The sequence below is a fragment of the Fusarium coffeatum genome (genome assembly GCF_003316985.1).
Source record: "Fusarium coffeatum strain FIESC_28 chromosome Unknown BRIP53273_contig_195, whole genome shotgun sequence".
NCBI lineage: Eukaryota > Fungi > Ascomycota > Sordariomycetes > Hypocreales > Nectriaceae > Fusarium > Fusarium coffeatum.
In genome coordinates this window covers 194,797-210,897 of record NW_022157988.1, presented here as the reverse complement: position 1 = coordinate 210,897, position 16,101 = coordinate 194,797, and the positions used below count along the sequence as shown (strand labels likewise).

The 16,101-nt window shown below is 47.8% G+C and overlaps 5 protein-coding genes across 5 annotated transcripts; 3 read left to right on the top strand and 2 right to left on the bottom strand.

The window, feature by feature from the left end:
- Positions 1-430: 430 nt before the first annotated feature.
- On the top strand, positions 431-2,526 carry FIESC28_08435 (uncharacterized protein; the record flags this gene model as incomplete). The annotated part of the gene is made up of 2 exons (XM_031162573.1): positions 431-1,937; positions 1,988-2,526. 2 exons carry the CDS (start codon positions 431-433, stop codon positions 2,524-2,526), a joined length of 2,046 nt encoding a protein of 681 aa, XP_031013433.1.
- Positions 2,527-3,530: 1,004 nt separating this feature from the next.
- FIESC28_08434 (uncharacterized protein) lies at positions 3,531-5,358 on the bottom strand (the record flags this gene model as incomplete). Its single annotated transcript, XM_031162572.1, has 2 exons — positions 3,531-5,213; positions 5,281-5,358. The coding sequence occupies 2 exons, from the start codon at positions 5,356-5,358 to the stop codon at positions 3,531-3,533; spliced, it is 1,761 nt and encodes a 586-aa protein (XP_031013432.1).
- Positions 5,359-7,312: 1,954 nt separating this feature from the next.
- Positions 7,313-8,698, top strand: FIESC28_08433 (uncharacterized protein; the record flags this gene model as incomplete). The annotated part of the gene is made up of 5 exons (XM_031162571.1): positions 7,313-7,413; positions 7,464-7,582; positions 7,648-7,715; positions 7,783-8,153; positions 8,227-8,698. The coding sequence occupies 5 exons, from the start codon at positions 7,313-7,315 to the stop codon at positions 8,696-8,698; spliced, it is 1,131 nt and encodes a 376-aa protein (XP_031013431.1).
- Positions 8,699-9,166: 468 nt separating this feature from the next.
- On the top strand, positions 9,167-10,987 carry FIESC28_08432 (uncharacterized protein; the record flags this gene model as incomplete). Its single annotated transcript, XM_031162570.1, has 1 exon — positions 9,167-10,987. The coding sequence occupies one exon, from the start codon at positions 9,167-9,169 to the stop codon at positions 10,985-10,987; it is 1,821 nt and encodes a 606-aa protein (XP_031013430.1).
- Positions 10,988-11,056: 69 nt separating this feature from the next.
- Positions 11,057-11,743, bottom strand: FIESC28_08431 (uncharacterized protein; the record flags this gene model as incomplete). The annotated part of the gene is made up of 1 exon (XM_031162569.1): positions 11,057-11,743. One exon carries the CDS (start codon positions 11,741-11,743, stop codon positions 11,057-11,059), a length of 687 nt encoding a protein of 228 aa, XP_031013429.1.
- Positions 11,744-16,101: the final 4,358 nt, after the last annotated feature.

Below are 16,101 nucleotides of genomic sequence, written 5' to 3'. Positions count from 1 at the left end.
AACAGCTTGGAGAGCAGGGAGTTATTTCTAGGGGAGGACCACTTCTGGGTAGCTCGACTGAAGGAAAATGATAGAAAAGGATTGCAGGGACGAAAAAGAAGGCGATTTTGCGGGGTTTTATCCGTCAAGCTTCTAGTACAGTGTTTCAAGCGAATACCTTCCGCCAAAATGACGTACCCTGATATGCACCTCTCATTGGCGGGAACGGGAAGCCTACACATACGATTGTAGGCCTCTATCAGGCTGCCAGGCACCAATGCAGAAACGGGAGCAGAGGAGGCCTCATTCCACAGCCTGATTATAAGATACGCAGGTTCTGATCGCTGTCAACATCTCAACTTTGATCGTCTTGATCCATCAGTTTTAAACAGAAGTTACTATACTTGAGAACCCTCTAGTTTATCTATTGTTACTCTGTCGAGCCCTTTAGATGGCGACCATCAACCTAGCTGGAGACAACAGGTCTCAGTATCATCATTTCGTTCCTCAATTTCTATTGAGAAATTTTGCTCACGACTTCGAGCCCAAGGACTGTACCGAATCTGAAGCATCAGGAGAAAGTAGAAAAAAGAAGAAGAAACAGAAGAATCGTCCCAGCCTCGATAGCGGAATGTTGAAAAGATACCCTGGCGATAAGGTTGTCAACAACGTTAACCTACTTCAAACACCTTATGTCGTTGATGAGAGTCCGGTCAAGCGAATTCTCGGATTGACAGACATGTACAGGGACAAGAACGGAGCCACTAGAAAGGAGCAGCATGAGGTGGAAGAAATGTTCAGCAAGATGGAGAGCCAAGCTCAGAGAGTCTTTCGAAAAATCACCAAGGCCTTGGAAGACGACGACAAAGTCGTATGTCTCCCAAGATCAGAAAGAGATCTCGTCCGCAAGTTTCTCTTTCTTCTGAAATTCCGTGGATCCATGTTTCATAAAAGATTCTATCACGAAAAAGTTGAGAACTATTGGGCCAACGACAAAGTCATGTTCAGACAGTACATGGAAGATCATGGCTTTACACGGCCTGTTCAGGTGTGGCTCGAGAGTCTCAAAACAATTATGACGCTAGAGATGGACCCGGAAAGAGAGTGGATGGACAAGATTAAGAATCAGATGTACCCACATGATGCTAATTGGCTTATCATGCATGTTCAAGGGATGTACATGGCTATTTGCACACCGTCAAATCCTGGCGACGAGTTCATACTTACCGATAACAGCTATAATGTTTTCGAAGGGCCTAACTGCTTTGCACAGGACATACAGACTGGGGAGGTCCACGGGGTAGCTGATGCCAACTTTCACGAATTTGCTCCGGTCTCGCCTAGATTGATGATCGTCTTGCGCAATTACCTCTTGCCAGTTCCAGAGGAAGATCTTAACCCAGAAATGCGGCAATTTAGAGAGACTATGCGCTATAACTGCATCGATGACACTTTCGGCCCCAACACAAAATCTTCACTGGAAGATCTTCCCATAACAAAGGCGAGAAACAGCTATTCAAAAATCGTCAACGGGCAGGCAATACGGGTTGAGGGTGAGCATGATTCTTTCACCAAAGATGACAAATTCTATTTTAGCCTGTTTCCAGTGGGACGAGTTCATGTCGACAAAATCAACAAAATCTTCCTCGAAAACTCATCACATTGCTCTCGTATCGTGTTCGGGAGTCAGGCTTCCTTCCTGCGCACTCTTGAATACTACATGACCGCGCCAAAAGGTGTCACTGGTTGCGATGCTGACGCCATAGTCGCACAGCTACGCAAGTTAGATCAACTGATGAAGGAAATGGGCTCAAATCGACAATCTCAATGGTTTCAATTTCCCAGTCCACCCATGCTTAGCGGCGAGAAGCACGAGGCAAAGTTCACCGCATATCACCAGTACATGACAAACACTGAGGAGCATGACACTGGCTTTCTCGCCATACATAAAGCTTTCGGTAAGTTGCGAAAAGGGTGCGACTCGGTTGCAATTGCTGACATAGCGTAGCTCGTGGTGCTGGGACTTGGTTTAAAGATTGGGAACAGGCTAGCCGTATGCAACAGCTACGAATCAAAATTGATTCCTGGAGCTATCGGTACGGTGTGGATGAAGTCATTCGAAACAGGAATCGAAATATGTTACTCCAGATGTATATGCTCTTGCCACCGGCGAGGTTTTGGCTCTACATGAAACGGGTACGAATTATGCTATTGAGCCCGGAAAACATTTTCATGACTGTTCAACCGTTGGTAGAACTCTTTACCAACCCGAATCTTCGAGAAGGTCCAGAAGACATCTTTAGCAAAGGTATTCACCAATCAATATTGTTACAACACATGGCTAACGGGTTGCATCACGAATTCGCAGTTCAGACTATTGTCCGAAGAGATCGACTCAATCATCTCATACACTCCACCGTCCAGAATGATATCAACATGAAGCAGAACCCCGAGCTCGATAGATGGTGTTACGCCACATCCCCGATAGAAGCACTTCAAAGTTATCTTGCTACATGGAACTTTACCCTCAAGCTACCTGGTACGTGAGACATCATACCTCTTAATAACCCTGAGGATATGCAAAGTAACAATATTCAAGGCTCTATAAAAGACTGCGGTACAGATACCTAGTTACAATATACCACTAAGAGGTCGTTACGCTAACCAAGAATTAGGAATATATGAGATTGAAAAACTTGCTGCATCTATGGAATCGTCGATTCTCAGTACTAATACCCATAAGCGACTGGAATTCAATGATCCACGATTTAGTGAAGACAGCAAAATCGAGTTGTTAACGAGGGTGATGGTGAAGCGTAGATTTAAGAAAGTAATGTCCGCTCGATTGGAGGAAGGTCTGGCTGAGTCGTTGAAGGCAGTTCTTTTCAAATATACATACCCAACTCCTCCAACTATAGACGACTAGAAATAGATTGCGTCAGAAGTGTATCGTCTGTGTTCGGCTAATACATCCGTTATAGTTTGGAAAACTTCAACATAGATGGGACGTTCTACATTCCCTGTCCTCTATATTGCTAAACATTGAGATCTTAATATCTCATACCTATGTGATTTTTGTCCAGTTTCTGAATACTATTATATCCTATGTTCTATCTAGACGTATTAGCTATTAGCTTTTACTCCTGATCCTTGCATATAATCAAATACATTTATAGCAAGTGCATTCTTCTCTGTCCTTTATGATATTACTTACAACCCTTATTATGTTAAGAGCTCATTTAATAGAGGAACAATTCTGAATCTCAGCAAGCTTTAAGTGGATGTTGTAGCTAGACTAAAGATTAAACTACTGCATTTTCTGTTAACTAATAAGGGAAAGTTATTTATATTATAGAATAATTTCACTTTAAATATATATAAGCTTCTTTTAAAGTTATTTAAAGTAAAATAGCTTTACTTATATAAAGCAAATTGACCTAACTATTACCATAGTCTAGTATATTTGATATCTTACTTCCCTTCTAAATAGAATGCGAATTTAGTTTCTACGGTAGATAGTTTAAGTTCTTAACACTGTGGACTGATTCCTATCACGCTGCAGAAATAATCTTCTGCGCCGCGGTCTCGGCGATGCCATACACAGCCGTCTGAATATGCCCTGACAGCTGAACGGGGATAATACTAGCATCAACCACACGCAGGTTTTTCGTGCCGTATACCTTTAGGTTCTTATCCACAACACCACCATCCTTCTTGGGGAGCAACGCGCAGGTACCGACAGGGTGATAGAAGCTGTTGACTGTGTTGACAGCAAAATCGTGGAACTGTTTGTCTGTCTTCACCTCCGGGCCCGGTTCTGTCTCTACTTCCCATACGGACCGTAGAGGCTCTGTCTCGGCGACCTTACGGGCAAACTTGGCACCTTCGATGAGCGCTCGCACGTCGTACTCGTTGTTGAGGTAGTTTAGGTCAATAATTGGCTTGCCTTTTGGAGCTTCGGGGTTGATGTGAACACTACCGCGGCTCATGGGATGCATAACGCTGGAGAAGATGGTGATGAAGTTACCGCCGGGATATCCTGCGGCGCCGACGTAGTTTGCTTCTAGAATGAGCTCCAGCTGGGGGATAGACAGGTTGCTCAGCCACTTAAGCTTCTTCTTATCTACGACGGTACCATTCTTGGAAAATCCGTCATCGGCAAGGCTGGTGAGATGCTTGCCTGTCTTTTTGCTGATTTGGGCCCAGTTGAGGAAGGCGTAGGCACTGGTGGTGTAGTCATACCACGATACCTTGTTTTGAAGCCAGAGGTTAAACTCCTGCTTCGCCAAGGTGCCTTCCACGTCGAATATCATGGGATCGAAGGATTCATAGCCTTTCTTCAGTCTATAGGTGTTGGAGGTACGGAGATGGTCCTGGTAATTTTCGCCTACACCGGGGAGATCGAGCAATTTCTTGACACCCGCCTTGGCAAGAACAGCAGATTGGCCAATGCCGGATAGCTCGAGCAATCCCGGACTCTGGATGGAGCCAGCGGAGAGGATGACCTCCTTGCGAGCCTTGATCTTAGAGCCATCTTGCAGAGCAACACCGGTCGCAACTAAGCCCTTGTTCTCAGAAAATAGAATCTTGGCGACGTGGGTATTTGTCCTGACTGTGAGGTTGGGCCCAGCCTTGGGCAGGTAGCTGTTGGCGCTGTATGACCGGGTGTAGTTGGTCACGTCAATATTGGTGGGCTGGAACATGACTCCAATAGGGTTTCCTCCTAGAGAGCCTCCGTTGTTGGTGGGGACCCCGAACTTGCTGACCACAGACTGCCACGGCTTCAAAACATCCGGCACGATGCGATTGTAAGTGGACTTGATAGGACCAGTGCGACCGTGGACGTCGCCGTCGTCACCTGTGAAGTTCTCCGACTTGGTCATACCATGGATCATGGTCTTCCAGTTCCACCCGGGACTGCCGAGCTCGCTCCAAGCGTCGTATTCAGCAGACGAGGCACGATCATAGCATAGAAAGTTCATCGCCGATGAGCCGCCAAGAACCTTGCCACGGGGGACGCCGACGGACCGCCCATTGAGCCCTGGCTGGGCAACCGAAGAGAAGTTCCAGTCGCTCTCTGATCCCAAGAGCGCACCGCGCATGCCTGGTACATTAATTCGCACATCATCAAGAGCCGCTGGGCCAGCTTCCAGAAGCAGGATCTTGTGCTTGGGAAGGCCGAGGCTCAGTCTGGTCGCGAGGGCTCCTCCGGCGGTGCCACCTCCGACGATGATCTATACACGGATAATTATTAGCAGTGCCCAGGTATATGTGTTTGAAGTAACGGAGGAAAAGACTTACATAGTCATAGGTCTCGGGTGCTGAGGCGGCTGATGTACCGGCTAATAAGCCTGATATGATCCAGGTGTAGAGCTGCATGATATGTATGTACAAGAGATGAATAGCAGAATCCTATCTCAAGAATGTATATCGTGAACAACAGAGGGTGACGCTCGCTGCACTGACATACCGATAGACAGGAGGTTTGGGAGCCATTTTGTACCTGCCATCCCTTGGTGCATAACGGTGGTCCGGTCCATGCAGGATCCCATGTTGCCCTACCCCGTCAAATGATTTGTTGTCGTAGAGGTGCCTCTGCAACTTCTCATGCAGTGCATGAAGCAAGGTTTGTCAAATTGCAGGTCGTGCCAAGAAGGGCTGACTGTGTTGTTGTCTCACCCATGCTCAGTACCCCTGTATTTGGAAAGAGTCGGTGGAGCTGTGCGGCAGTGACAAATGGGATCGTAAGTTCCCCGCGTCGCATGGAACTTAGCAAATGCTTACGAGATTTCAAGATTTGCATGGATAAATCACTGACATAGTATTACAATGTCAACCCGGCATCTATACCTAGTTCTGGCCGAATAGAGACTCCATCGCCGACGATGGTGCAGTTGGGCTGGAATATTATTGCTACTATAGACTGTTGGTTGGTTCTACTAATTTCTTACCTGATGTTTGCTTTACCAAAGCGGAAGGAGGTCTCAGAATAACACGACCAACATTCAGCGACAAAACTACACCCATGTCTCAGCATACGGCGAAGGCTTGGTTACAAAATTGGTTAATCGTAGTTGCAGAAGCAGCAGACCGTGGAAATAATGGATGATGAAGCGAACAAGAGCGTCTTTACCGGACGAAAGGTCAGATCACCTTGTGCTTTGTGGGGTAGGTGTCTATTTCTGGGTGCGCGGACTAGAGACGAAAAAGAAGAATTCAAAAGCCAATTCGGAGCAAGCCTGCGGCACAGGTTTTGGTCCTGGTCATCTTCTCTCGGCACTTCGGGATATCTCCATTGAGTTCCTGGCAAACGATGCGCTGGAATTATCTTGGCGCCGACAAACGTCTTTATTCACTACTTCATTTAGCAGTGTCACACTGGGTCAAAATATCACTTACGGAGTGCCTGATGTTTGTCTACCATAGCAACTTATGAGATTAAGTAAGCCTTATAGATCCAGAATCTTTTGGTAAGATTCCGTAATCAGGCTAAACAGAAGTAGAGATCTGACAGTACGCCAACCTACGCATCTAAGCAAATAGCATTGCTCTATTGGGAGCTACGAGGCTTAGTCAATCTCATGTGTTACTACGGTAGTTGTATCGTCTGGTGTAAAGGACTTTAAAGTATTGTCAGTGCTCACAACGATTCAGTCTCTGATGTCTTCATCATACCACTTGACCCCACTGATTACAGTGTGTGTCTGACAGATGTTTACGGGGTACTGTAGCAATGATGCAGGGAAAAGGCGGGGGATATGGGAACCGTCCCGTGTTTGCGGCCCTGTATCGGAACCAGGGGTAGCACTCCGCGGGCCTGGGTGATCCCCCTGTGCCAAGTGAGTTTAAATGCGAAAATACGCGAACCGGTTGCTAAGCTGTCTTGTCCGAAAATGGCGACCGTAGGAAAGCTCTATTGGAGGAAGTCATCTGGTCAATTTTTCCTCTACGTTTTCCCCTGCCTGCAGGTGTTGGTTGTTGTTTCCCAGACCAACACTGGGTAAAGTTTGCTCTCTGCAAACTCCCACGTAGAGTTGTTTGTCATGTTCAATTCCACTGTCTGACATAGCCCTTCCTCGTAAGGGGTTTCTTCCTGTGCCGCTGGTTTGTGTCCCTACCTGTCTCCCAGTCTTCTGCAGTATGCCTGATCTGGTTCCAAATAACGTGATAAGATGGCGCATCAGCTCCAGGCCAGTCATCGCTTTCGTGCGACTTGATATTGCCCCCGACCCTCCAACTCCCCGACATCCATTCATAGCTCCTGTCACTATTCAGAAAGGCCTCAGACCATCATTCTCACCCGCCCGCCAGCTGCGGACTCAGGTGGTCAAACATGGCGGATTCTCACGAGTCACAGGGTCCCCTTATCGTTGGAATCGCTGTTGGCTTCGTTGTTGCCTCTGTTACAATCATACTGCTACGGCTCTACGCACGGTTTGTCCTTCTAGGGTTGGCGGGCCCAGATGACTGGACTATTCTGGCAGCAGCGGTACGTCGAATCTTTCGTTTAGTGTCCTTCAGGTTCAAGGACAATTCGGTGAGCCTATAGAGCTGACGTTTTTCAAGGGCATTTCCGTTGTCAACGCGGTGTCAACTGTATTTGGTAGGTTCTTCCAGTGTCTAGAGCTACTACGTCTTGTCAGAGCTAATAATTCTCCTCATTCTCAGAGACGAAACACGGCATGGGCAGACACAAGGAAGACGTGTCAGCAGAGGACAGCATAGAACAGCTGAAGGTATGCCATGGCCACCTCTTGGTCGCGGAAACCCTCGGATACCTGAGCAGGACTAACGTGTGTATAGTACTTGTACGTCGCCATTCTCCATTACAATTTGGGCATGAATATCGTCAAAGTATCGTTCCTATTCCAATATCGCCGCATCTTCCAGTCGTCGAGGGTTCAAAAAGTCTGCTCCTGGGTGATCATCGGCGTCATCCTCTGGGCTTGCATCCAGGCCACTCTCCTCGGCATCTCGTGTCTACCCATCTCCGCCCTCGTACCCAGCACAGCAGGTTGGTGTCTGGACACGCTGCCGGTCTGGTACCTTTCGTCAGCCATGAGCATCGCCACAGACGTTGTCATATTTTGCATCCCGCTTCCCTCGGTCATGAAGCTCCAACTACCTGTCAAGCAGAAGATCATGGTTATACTCATCTTCTGTTTGGGATTCTTGTCAGTATAAACACTTGCGCCTCGCCTCTCACCTTCAAGTTTCATAACTGACGATGGACGACTCTCACCACAGTGTTTGCATCATCTCCGTCTATCGCATGTGCACCCTCCGTGAGGCTGTTAACAGTGATGATCCGCCATGGGACGGCGCCGGTGCCGCCATTTGGTCCGTCATCGAACTGAATTGCGCCATCATCTGCGCCTCGCTGCCCACTCTACGGCCCTTGCTAGCAAAGGTCATCCCTGGCATGTCATCTAACCACAGTAAATATCCAAGTAACTATGCCAGTTACGAGCGCTACGGGTCGCATCATGTTCCTGGCTCCAACTCGCGAAAGGGCGCTCACGTCTCTGTCAAGAAGTCTAGAAGAGGTCCGCGAAGCATCAGCACTGAGGAGCTGGCTCTGAATGACATGTTCTCGAGTATCCAGGGCGGTATGCCCAGTGTATATGTGGAGAGCAGAGGCGAGAATCCGGCGCACGACCATCCGGAGCAGATTGTGGTAACGAAAGAGACGTTGGTGAGCACCCAGAGCAAACCCTAGGGGATGGACGTACTTTTGGTCCACGCAAGCATCTCTATGAGATTATAGAATGGTCATGCGTTTGTTACTTGTGTATACTACCATATCATTGTGATAAAATTTACTCTTTACTCTTTGTTGAATTAGCGTAGTATTTCCAAAGGTAAGGATATCATGCACCAAATGTAAGTGAAGGACTTGGTGGTTCTGTCAATAATTGAACAGTATGGCTTGAATCAAAAGAACATTAATAGCAACAGTCTGATAAGCTTTCTCTGAAAACATAATGTTCAATTGCCCAAGCGTTGAACAGATATTGTGTCGGGAGCTTAATCGAAGTTATAACCGCTCTGTTCCCGAAGTACTCTGCCAATCACGTGAAAGCGCGTGCGTTGGCACGTGCGGCGCCATCTCATCCTGCATCAATCTCAATCATCAAGCTCTGTTCACAAGCTCACCGCGCCCTTGAGAACTTTTCATCACCACACAATGTCCGACTCACAATCCGACCAAAGCGAAAATGAGAAGCCTACTCAAAATCCCCAGAGCGAGGACGACTCGGGCGACAGCGAGTCCAGCAGCGACGAAAGCTCTGATCATTCTGATGGTGGAGGACTTCTCGATACCATGGCCGCTGATGACAGCGATGAAGAGTCAAGTGACGAGGAAGACAACGATAACGAAAATGAGTACGAATCAGATCTAGGCGATGATCACTTCCCGAAATTTGGAGAATTACCGATTGAATTGCGCCATAAGATCTGGGAATTATTCTGTCCTGAGTTACGCGCCCGATATCGCGTTCTCGATTTTATTATTTCTTACGGCACCACACGACATCCCGAAGCAGCGAGCGCATTTGTCTGGACTGTCCGCGATGGTCTTGCGCTTGAAGATCAAACGAGAAACTTGCGCACGGTTTTTGCAGTCAATCAAGATTCGCGCGCATACGCGAAAATGGCCTTCCCCGACTCTCTCAGCATAGACGCTGGTGATGGCGACGCAACAGTCGCATTCAATCGAAAGTCGGATGTCATCCTCGTCAACGGTCTTTCATTTCCTGCTGGAAGGAATGTTTTCCACTTACCGGGTTTCGCAAGCGAAGTCAAGAATCTTGCGCTGGGAGGAACGGATATTCTCGACAATCTGAGCAGTTTCCATGTCCCTACGCTATTGGACCAGTTCACCCAGCTCGAGTCATTCTACGTCAGCGTTTCAAGCACGGATTGTCAAAAATCGACTTTGGGATGGTGTACATCCGATCTTGTGAACCATTACCAAACACAAACATACGAAAAACAGCCTGGTCTCGGAGAAGATTTACATTTCCTGTGGTGCTGGCCCGATCTGCAACGACATCCCGACTTTGCGCGATATTCAATCAATAGAGAATCTTGGGACAGTTTACCGGAGCCTCTCGGAGGGACATTGGAGAGAAGAGGCCTCAAGGCTTGGCCTATGGTTGCTTTTGAATATGAGCGCGGCCTACGACGTTTTGAGATGTTGCAGACTCTTGGGCCGGACTTGGGCGACGACAGCGACAGTTCGGAGGAGGAAAGTGAGGATGACGATAACAATGGACCGGATTTGGATCAATACGAAAGCGACGGTATCGACGATGATGAGATTGTTGAGACATATGACGATTCAGACGAGGAGGGCATCTCATTAGACGAAGCATCTTCAAGACCTGGTCGACGACTGGTTCAGCGAATTTCTGATGACGATGAGGATGATGAGGATGGCGAAGGTGCAGGCGCAAACTTTTCGGACCCAGAGCCGGATCCTGAACCTGAAGAGCCCGTGCAACGCGGTCGCAAGCGTCGCGTGGTGTCGGATTCGGATGATGAGGAAGAGGAGGATGTTCAGCCCTTGACAAAACGCGTAAGGGTAGTCGCCGACTCCGATGATGAAGACGAAGAGCCAGTTTCTCAATCAGAGCGCAGCAATAAGCGCTCAAGAACAGTCCTCTCCGACGACGAAGACGAAGACGAAGAACAAGGCGGCGTGGTGTCCAAACAACAATCCGACAAGTCAGACAGCTCATCCAGCAGCGAACAATCAAGCTCAGAAGAGGACTCAGACCCAGAAGACGCTCCACCAAAACAGCTCTCCCTCGCAGAACGTCTCCGTCTTCATCGTCAAGAAAATCCCGTTGAAGAAGATTCAGACGACGCAAGCAGCAGGACTGCAGAGGAAGAGTCCGACGATGAAGATGATGATGATGAGGAAGAGAGAAATCCGTTTATGATGGGTATGGCTGATGAGTCGGATGGTGAAGGGGAGGATTATGATGAGGATGATTATTGATTCTGATATAGGACTTTGATTCGAGTGTTTGATTGCATTAGTTAGATTTTAATACACTCCAGCGATGGACTACAAATTTTTTCCACTGGCTAGAAGATCAATGAATTGATCGATCCTCTTACTTCTCGTCTCAGGTCTTTTTGCCGTTTCCAGCCGTTGAATAAAAGCATACCTCTTCGTCTTTCCCAAACCATCAAAGAACTCCCCCGCAGCTTGATTCCTATCCAACGCCTTTTGAAAATCATCTGGCACAGCAGCATTACTACTCGACGAATAAGCCCGTTCCCATCGCCCATCCTCCTTCGCTTTATCCACCTCTGCCAAACCAGCTGGCGTCATCTTTCCCTCTGCGATAAGTGCGGCGACTTTTTGAACATTGCGTTGAGACCAGAGACTTCCTTTGCGACGCGGTGTGAAGCGCTGGATGAAGTGTGTTGCGTCAAGGGTTTTGCGTTGGCCGTCGATCCAGCCGTGGCAGAGGGCTACGTCGAGGGCTTGGTCGTATGTTATTGAGGGGGTTGGGGACGATTTCTTTGCGATTTTGAGCCAGAGGCCTGAGGGGGTTGGGGATGAGGTTAGGTAGGTTTGCCATTCTGAGGGTGTGGTGAAGAGCCGTGTTTCAAGGGATGAGGGCTGCGTGGGAGCAGGTGGAGCAGTTGCAGTCGGGGTGATTGAAGCGACCGGGGTGACTGATGGTGTGGTTGAGGCTTGGAGACGCGTGAGTCTCTTCGCTGCTGAGCGCGTTTGACGCGACATTTTGTGAGATGATGTTGAGAATGCGTGAATTGAAATAGTAGGTCAGCATGTGTGATTCGTTGTCGGATGAATCTTGAAGGATGACAATAGGCAGCATCGTGAAATACGCTAAACCAAAAACAAATCACCACAACAAGCAGCAACAGCCTCTACATTCGTTATCCATTATCATAAAGATGTCTGAAATGTTAAAAAAATTGGTAAATAATTATCTATTTTACAACATACGGTCTAAAGTCTCGCTAAGGTGTGTGGTCGGTGGCGAAATACCACACTGTAGGGTATCCCCCATCGCGTCCACATCGGAGAGAACAGCGACTTTTATCACGTGATAGCGCAAAGAAACTCAATTGAAGTCACGACAAGTGGGGGACAAGGTCCAGATATCAGAACTCTCGTTACGTTTGAAGAATACACTCTTACATCACTGAGTGCGATTGAGAACGATGCCAGTGGTCAAGCGACCATGTCTTCAGTGTAAAGGTGAGAATATCTGCACTTAATTGGTCATAGCGAGTACTGACGATCAACAGAGAAACATGTGAAATGTAAGGAGCTATGATGAGACAACTGGCGATTGAGAAGGACTGATTGATTCTAGGCGACGAAGGACAACCTAGATGTCAACGTTGCATCGTCAAAAACCTCCCCTGCGCACGACCTGCTAAACAGACCATCTTTCGAAATTCATCCACAGGACCATTGACGAGTCAGACATGGGTCAACAGCGAAGTTAGGGACTGTAAGTTGAAACAAAAGAAGTCAAAGCCAAAGTCAGAAGACTGATGTGCATACAGTCGGCAGTAGTCCGCAAAGTCAATTCGACTCTGGCAGCGGCACATCGCCAAGAGTCCAAGCACATCATAGCGAACATACGCACAGGGAACAACCGTCGTTTGACAGCAGGCCGAGATATGCACCTCACTCAACGGGTAACTCACCTAGCTATCCCTCATCACCATGGCGATCACCCACAGATGTTCCGAGCACTTCGAGCATCTATTCCGCGCAGGATCAATCATCACCATATGACCAAACCACAGACAAATACCCTGAAACAACAAAGTTTCCGCTCCAAGATCCGCAGGAGGCTTGTCTGCTAAGGTATTTTGTCGAGGAGCTGTCACATTGGGTATGTCTCGGTAACCGCCGGATCGACAGTCAATGCTAACGTGGCAGCTTGACCTTTGCGACGAAAGAAGACATTTTCAACTTGTCGTTCCTATCCGAGCGCGTCAGCATCCTCCGTTACTTTACGCGATATTCGCTTTATCGGCGCGCCATTTGAGTCGGTTGCCGAAATACAAAACGCCTCAGGGAATATTGTATCAGGGTCAATTACTACCTAAACTTACGCCTCATGATGCTGTGGAATATACGTTGAAATGTATACCTGCACTACGCGACTTTCATAATATCCAAGATGATGAAAAATTAGAGAGTATTATAGCAACAGCAGGTAAGAACCACCACCCAATAAGCGAGCACTTACTCATCCTTTAGTAATTCTTCGTCAACTAGAAGAGATCGACGACGAAGACGACGCCGCGCCCAAACCTCAGGTAAATTTCTTAGCGATTATCGACGCAGTCCTCAGAAGCCCACCTTCACGGACCCTCTTCGGCCGCCGATCCCTCATCCAAGCGGCATACTGGATGGCCGTCCGCCAAGAACTCTACCACTCATTCACAAAGCGTCATCCGCCCAAAATGGTTCTTGATGCTGAATATGGGAATGGTGCTTCGAGGGCTAATAAGATTGTTTTGCACACGGCTCAGGTGGCTAAGTGGCGATGGGCAGATGGATCTGAGAACGAATGGTGTGCGTAACGAGATTGCCCAGCTAGCCTGATTCTGATTTGTGATGGTTGACTAACGTGGTGTAGTGAGACTTCAAAAACAGGGCGAAATACTAGAGGAGGAAGCGTTGAAAGAGTATCAGCCGTTTTACGTGAAAAAGGCTGATCGGTCGAATGGGGAGATTTTCCCGGTTATTTGGTACTCGTCCGCGCTCGAGGTGACAAGCATGCAGCTGTGCATCATAGCAAAGATGGTTCTCATGGCGGAGAATCCCTTTCTGGGGTGCGTCAATCTCAATTACCCTGGGTCAAAGTTACCCTCGCTTTGGGTCTGATCTTCACTGACGTCAAGCTAGAGGACATTCATCAACACGAGCACAGTGGAGAGACATAGAAAATCAAGTGCGACAACTAATTCTCGATCTTTGTGGGATTAGTCTCTGTCATCCAGGCTGTCCGCCAGCGTTGGTACACGCAGCTTTTGGAATGGAGTTGTACGGGGATTTTTTCACGGATCATTATGAACGGATGGCGTTGAGAGGCGTTGTAGATAAGTTTCGCGATGCAAGAGCCTGGCCAGTGCAGAATCTCAGTAAAATGTTTGAGTAAGGCATCACTCGTTTGGGATGGAATACTATTCAGGTACCGGCATTCAGCGCGGTATTTCAGGGACTAGAGAGAAGCTAGCATCGACCGGTCTGTCGGGTGAAATATACGAGATTACAACGGAAATGGGACTTTCCGTGCAGAATTGACCACAGGAAAGTGATATTGCCGGTATGACCCCGATATGTTTCGGCTCTGACATGCTGATCTTTTCTACGTGGAGAATGGGTGGTAATGTCACTTTTGACACGATCTTGCCGAGTCGGCGATATGATCCTTGTGCGCAGCTGTTCATGGGGAAATCTGGCTTACCATTCGCGAAATGATCTCGGAGAAATTTGTAGCTGAAAATGTGAATCGTCATTGGCTGTTCCAATCCTTGAATGTTGACCCTTGAATGTTTGTCTGTTATGCTTCCATTTTATGCATGTTTGCTAATTGATCAACCAACAATGCGACGATTGTTTTGCGTCAGCTTCAGATTGACGGGATCAGACATGTTTGTGTTTGAATTCTTATCTGAGCGCAATGTGCGGAAAATGTCCCGTGGTTTGTGTTTTGTCGCAATGCCGATCTCTCTCCACGGCAATCTCCTACTTTAGCTGCCAAAGTGCCGGGGACAGCCACGAACGGTAGGACAAGAGGGTTGAAGCTAAATAGAGGAAAAGAGATTGGTGAGGTACCTGAGAGTAACGGGTAAAGAAAACCGAGTGGTAAAGTATTGGTTAGTATGGGCAAGAGAACGAGCCGCCCGCACGCTTACAGCGGGTAATTCCGTATTCCAGAGCCCAAGCACCAGTCAACTGACAGTAGTACCTGTGCTGGGCTGTCTAGGCTGTGACTGTGAGACAGACACAGCAGTACGTACAGTAGCACGGATCACCTCGGTCGCGTGGGAGGCCGTTACGCATAAACGCCCTAACAAACTTTGTGAAAAAGCATTGGGCAGCGAGAACAGAAAATCACGGAGTGTTTTCCACGCGTTGGTGAAACCCAGATAACTGGTTCGACAGGCTTCGCTTCGAGCTGTGCATGACGACAAGACTTGGTCGATCTTGCGCGTACAGTGATTGTGCGGGTAGAGGGCCCTCCGATTTGACATGGAGGAGCCTGTGATTTGATCGAGAGGAGCACGATTAATTAAGATCTGCTAGGGCCAGACTGGGGGGTTTGAGCTAAGTGCGGACCGGTCTGGCAGCTCCTAGCGGCAAGAAAGAAAGAAACAAGTGGCTAGAAACAAAAAGAGGAGGAACCAGAAAAAAGGAATTATTACGCCTCGCAATAATGATATCTCAGTTGTGTGAAAACGGTTTCGAGACATTTCTACGGAACACGCCGGTTTAATTAATGGCTGGCTGGAGTTATAGTGGGTTTTGATTCACTTTGACCTCTAGGGCTGCTGAATGGTTGCAACCTTGATGTTTCGTTCGTTTATCGCGATGCCGTGGAGAAAGGACGGGGATTATGCATGTAACGCCCAACAGATATTCTTTGCTTTTTTGAAGGACAAACTGTATTTAATTGATATCGAATACAGACTTTACAGGGCATTGATATGAAACGATTGCTATCAAAATCAGACCATGGCATAACTTTATTCTGTTGCGCGCCAGGAACCAACGGTGGTTAGAAGTTTAGGGCTCGAGTCTAGCCAGCCTCAGTGGATACAGGCGCCTAGGTCGGTAAAACAGGCATTGCAGTAGAGGCCTCAATCACGTTGTCTCCCTTACTTTACTTTCTCCCTTGCACTTAAAGTAACGGACCTTTTCTAACGCAAGGGAGATTGATAAGGTGGTGTTTCCCAGCCATCATATCAATTAGAGTACGATTAAACGGTCCTTTTCGAGACTGTTTGTGACAGCTCAGGACTTGGGGCTGAACGTGGTACAGTCGGGTACAAGGATGCAGCAAACTTTACTCGGTGGCTTGGTCATTCTTCGTCATGGCTGAACAG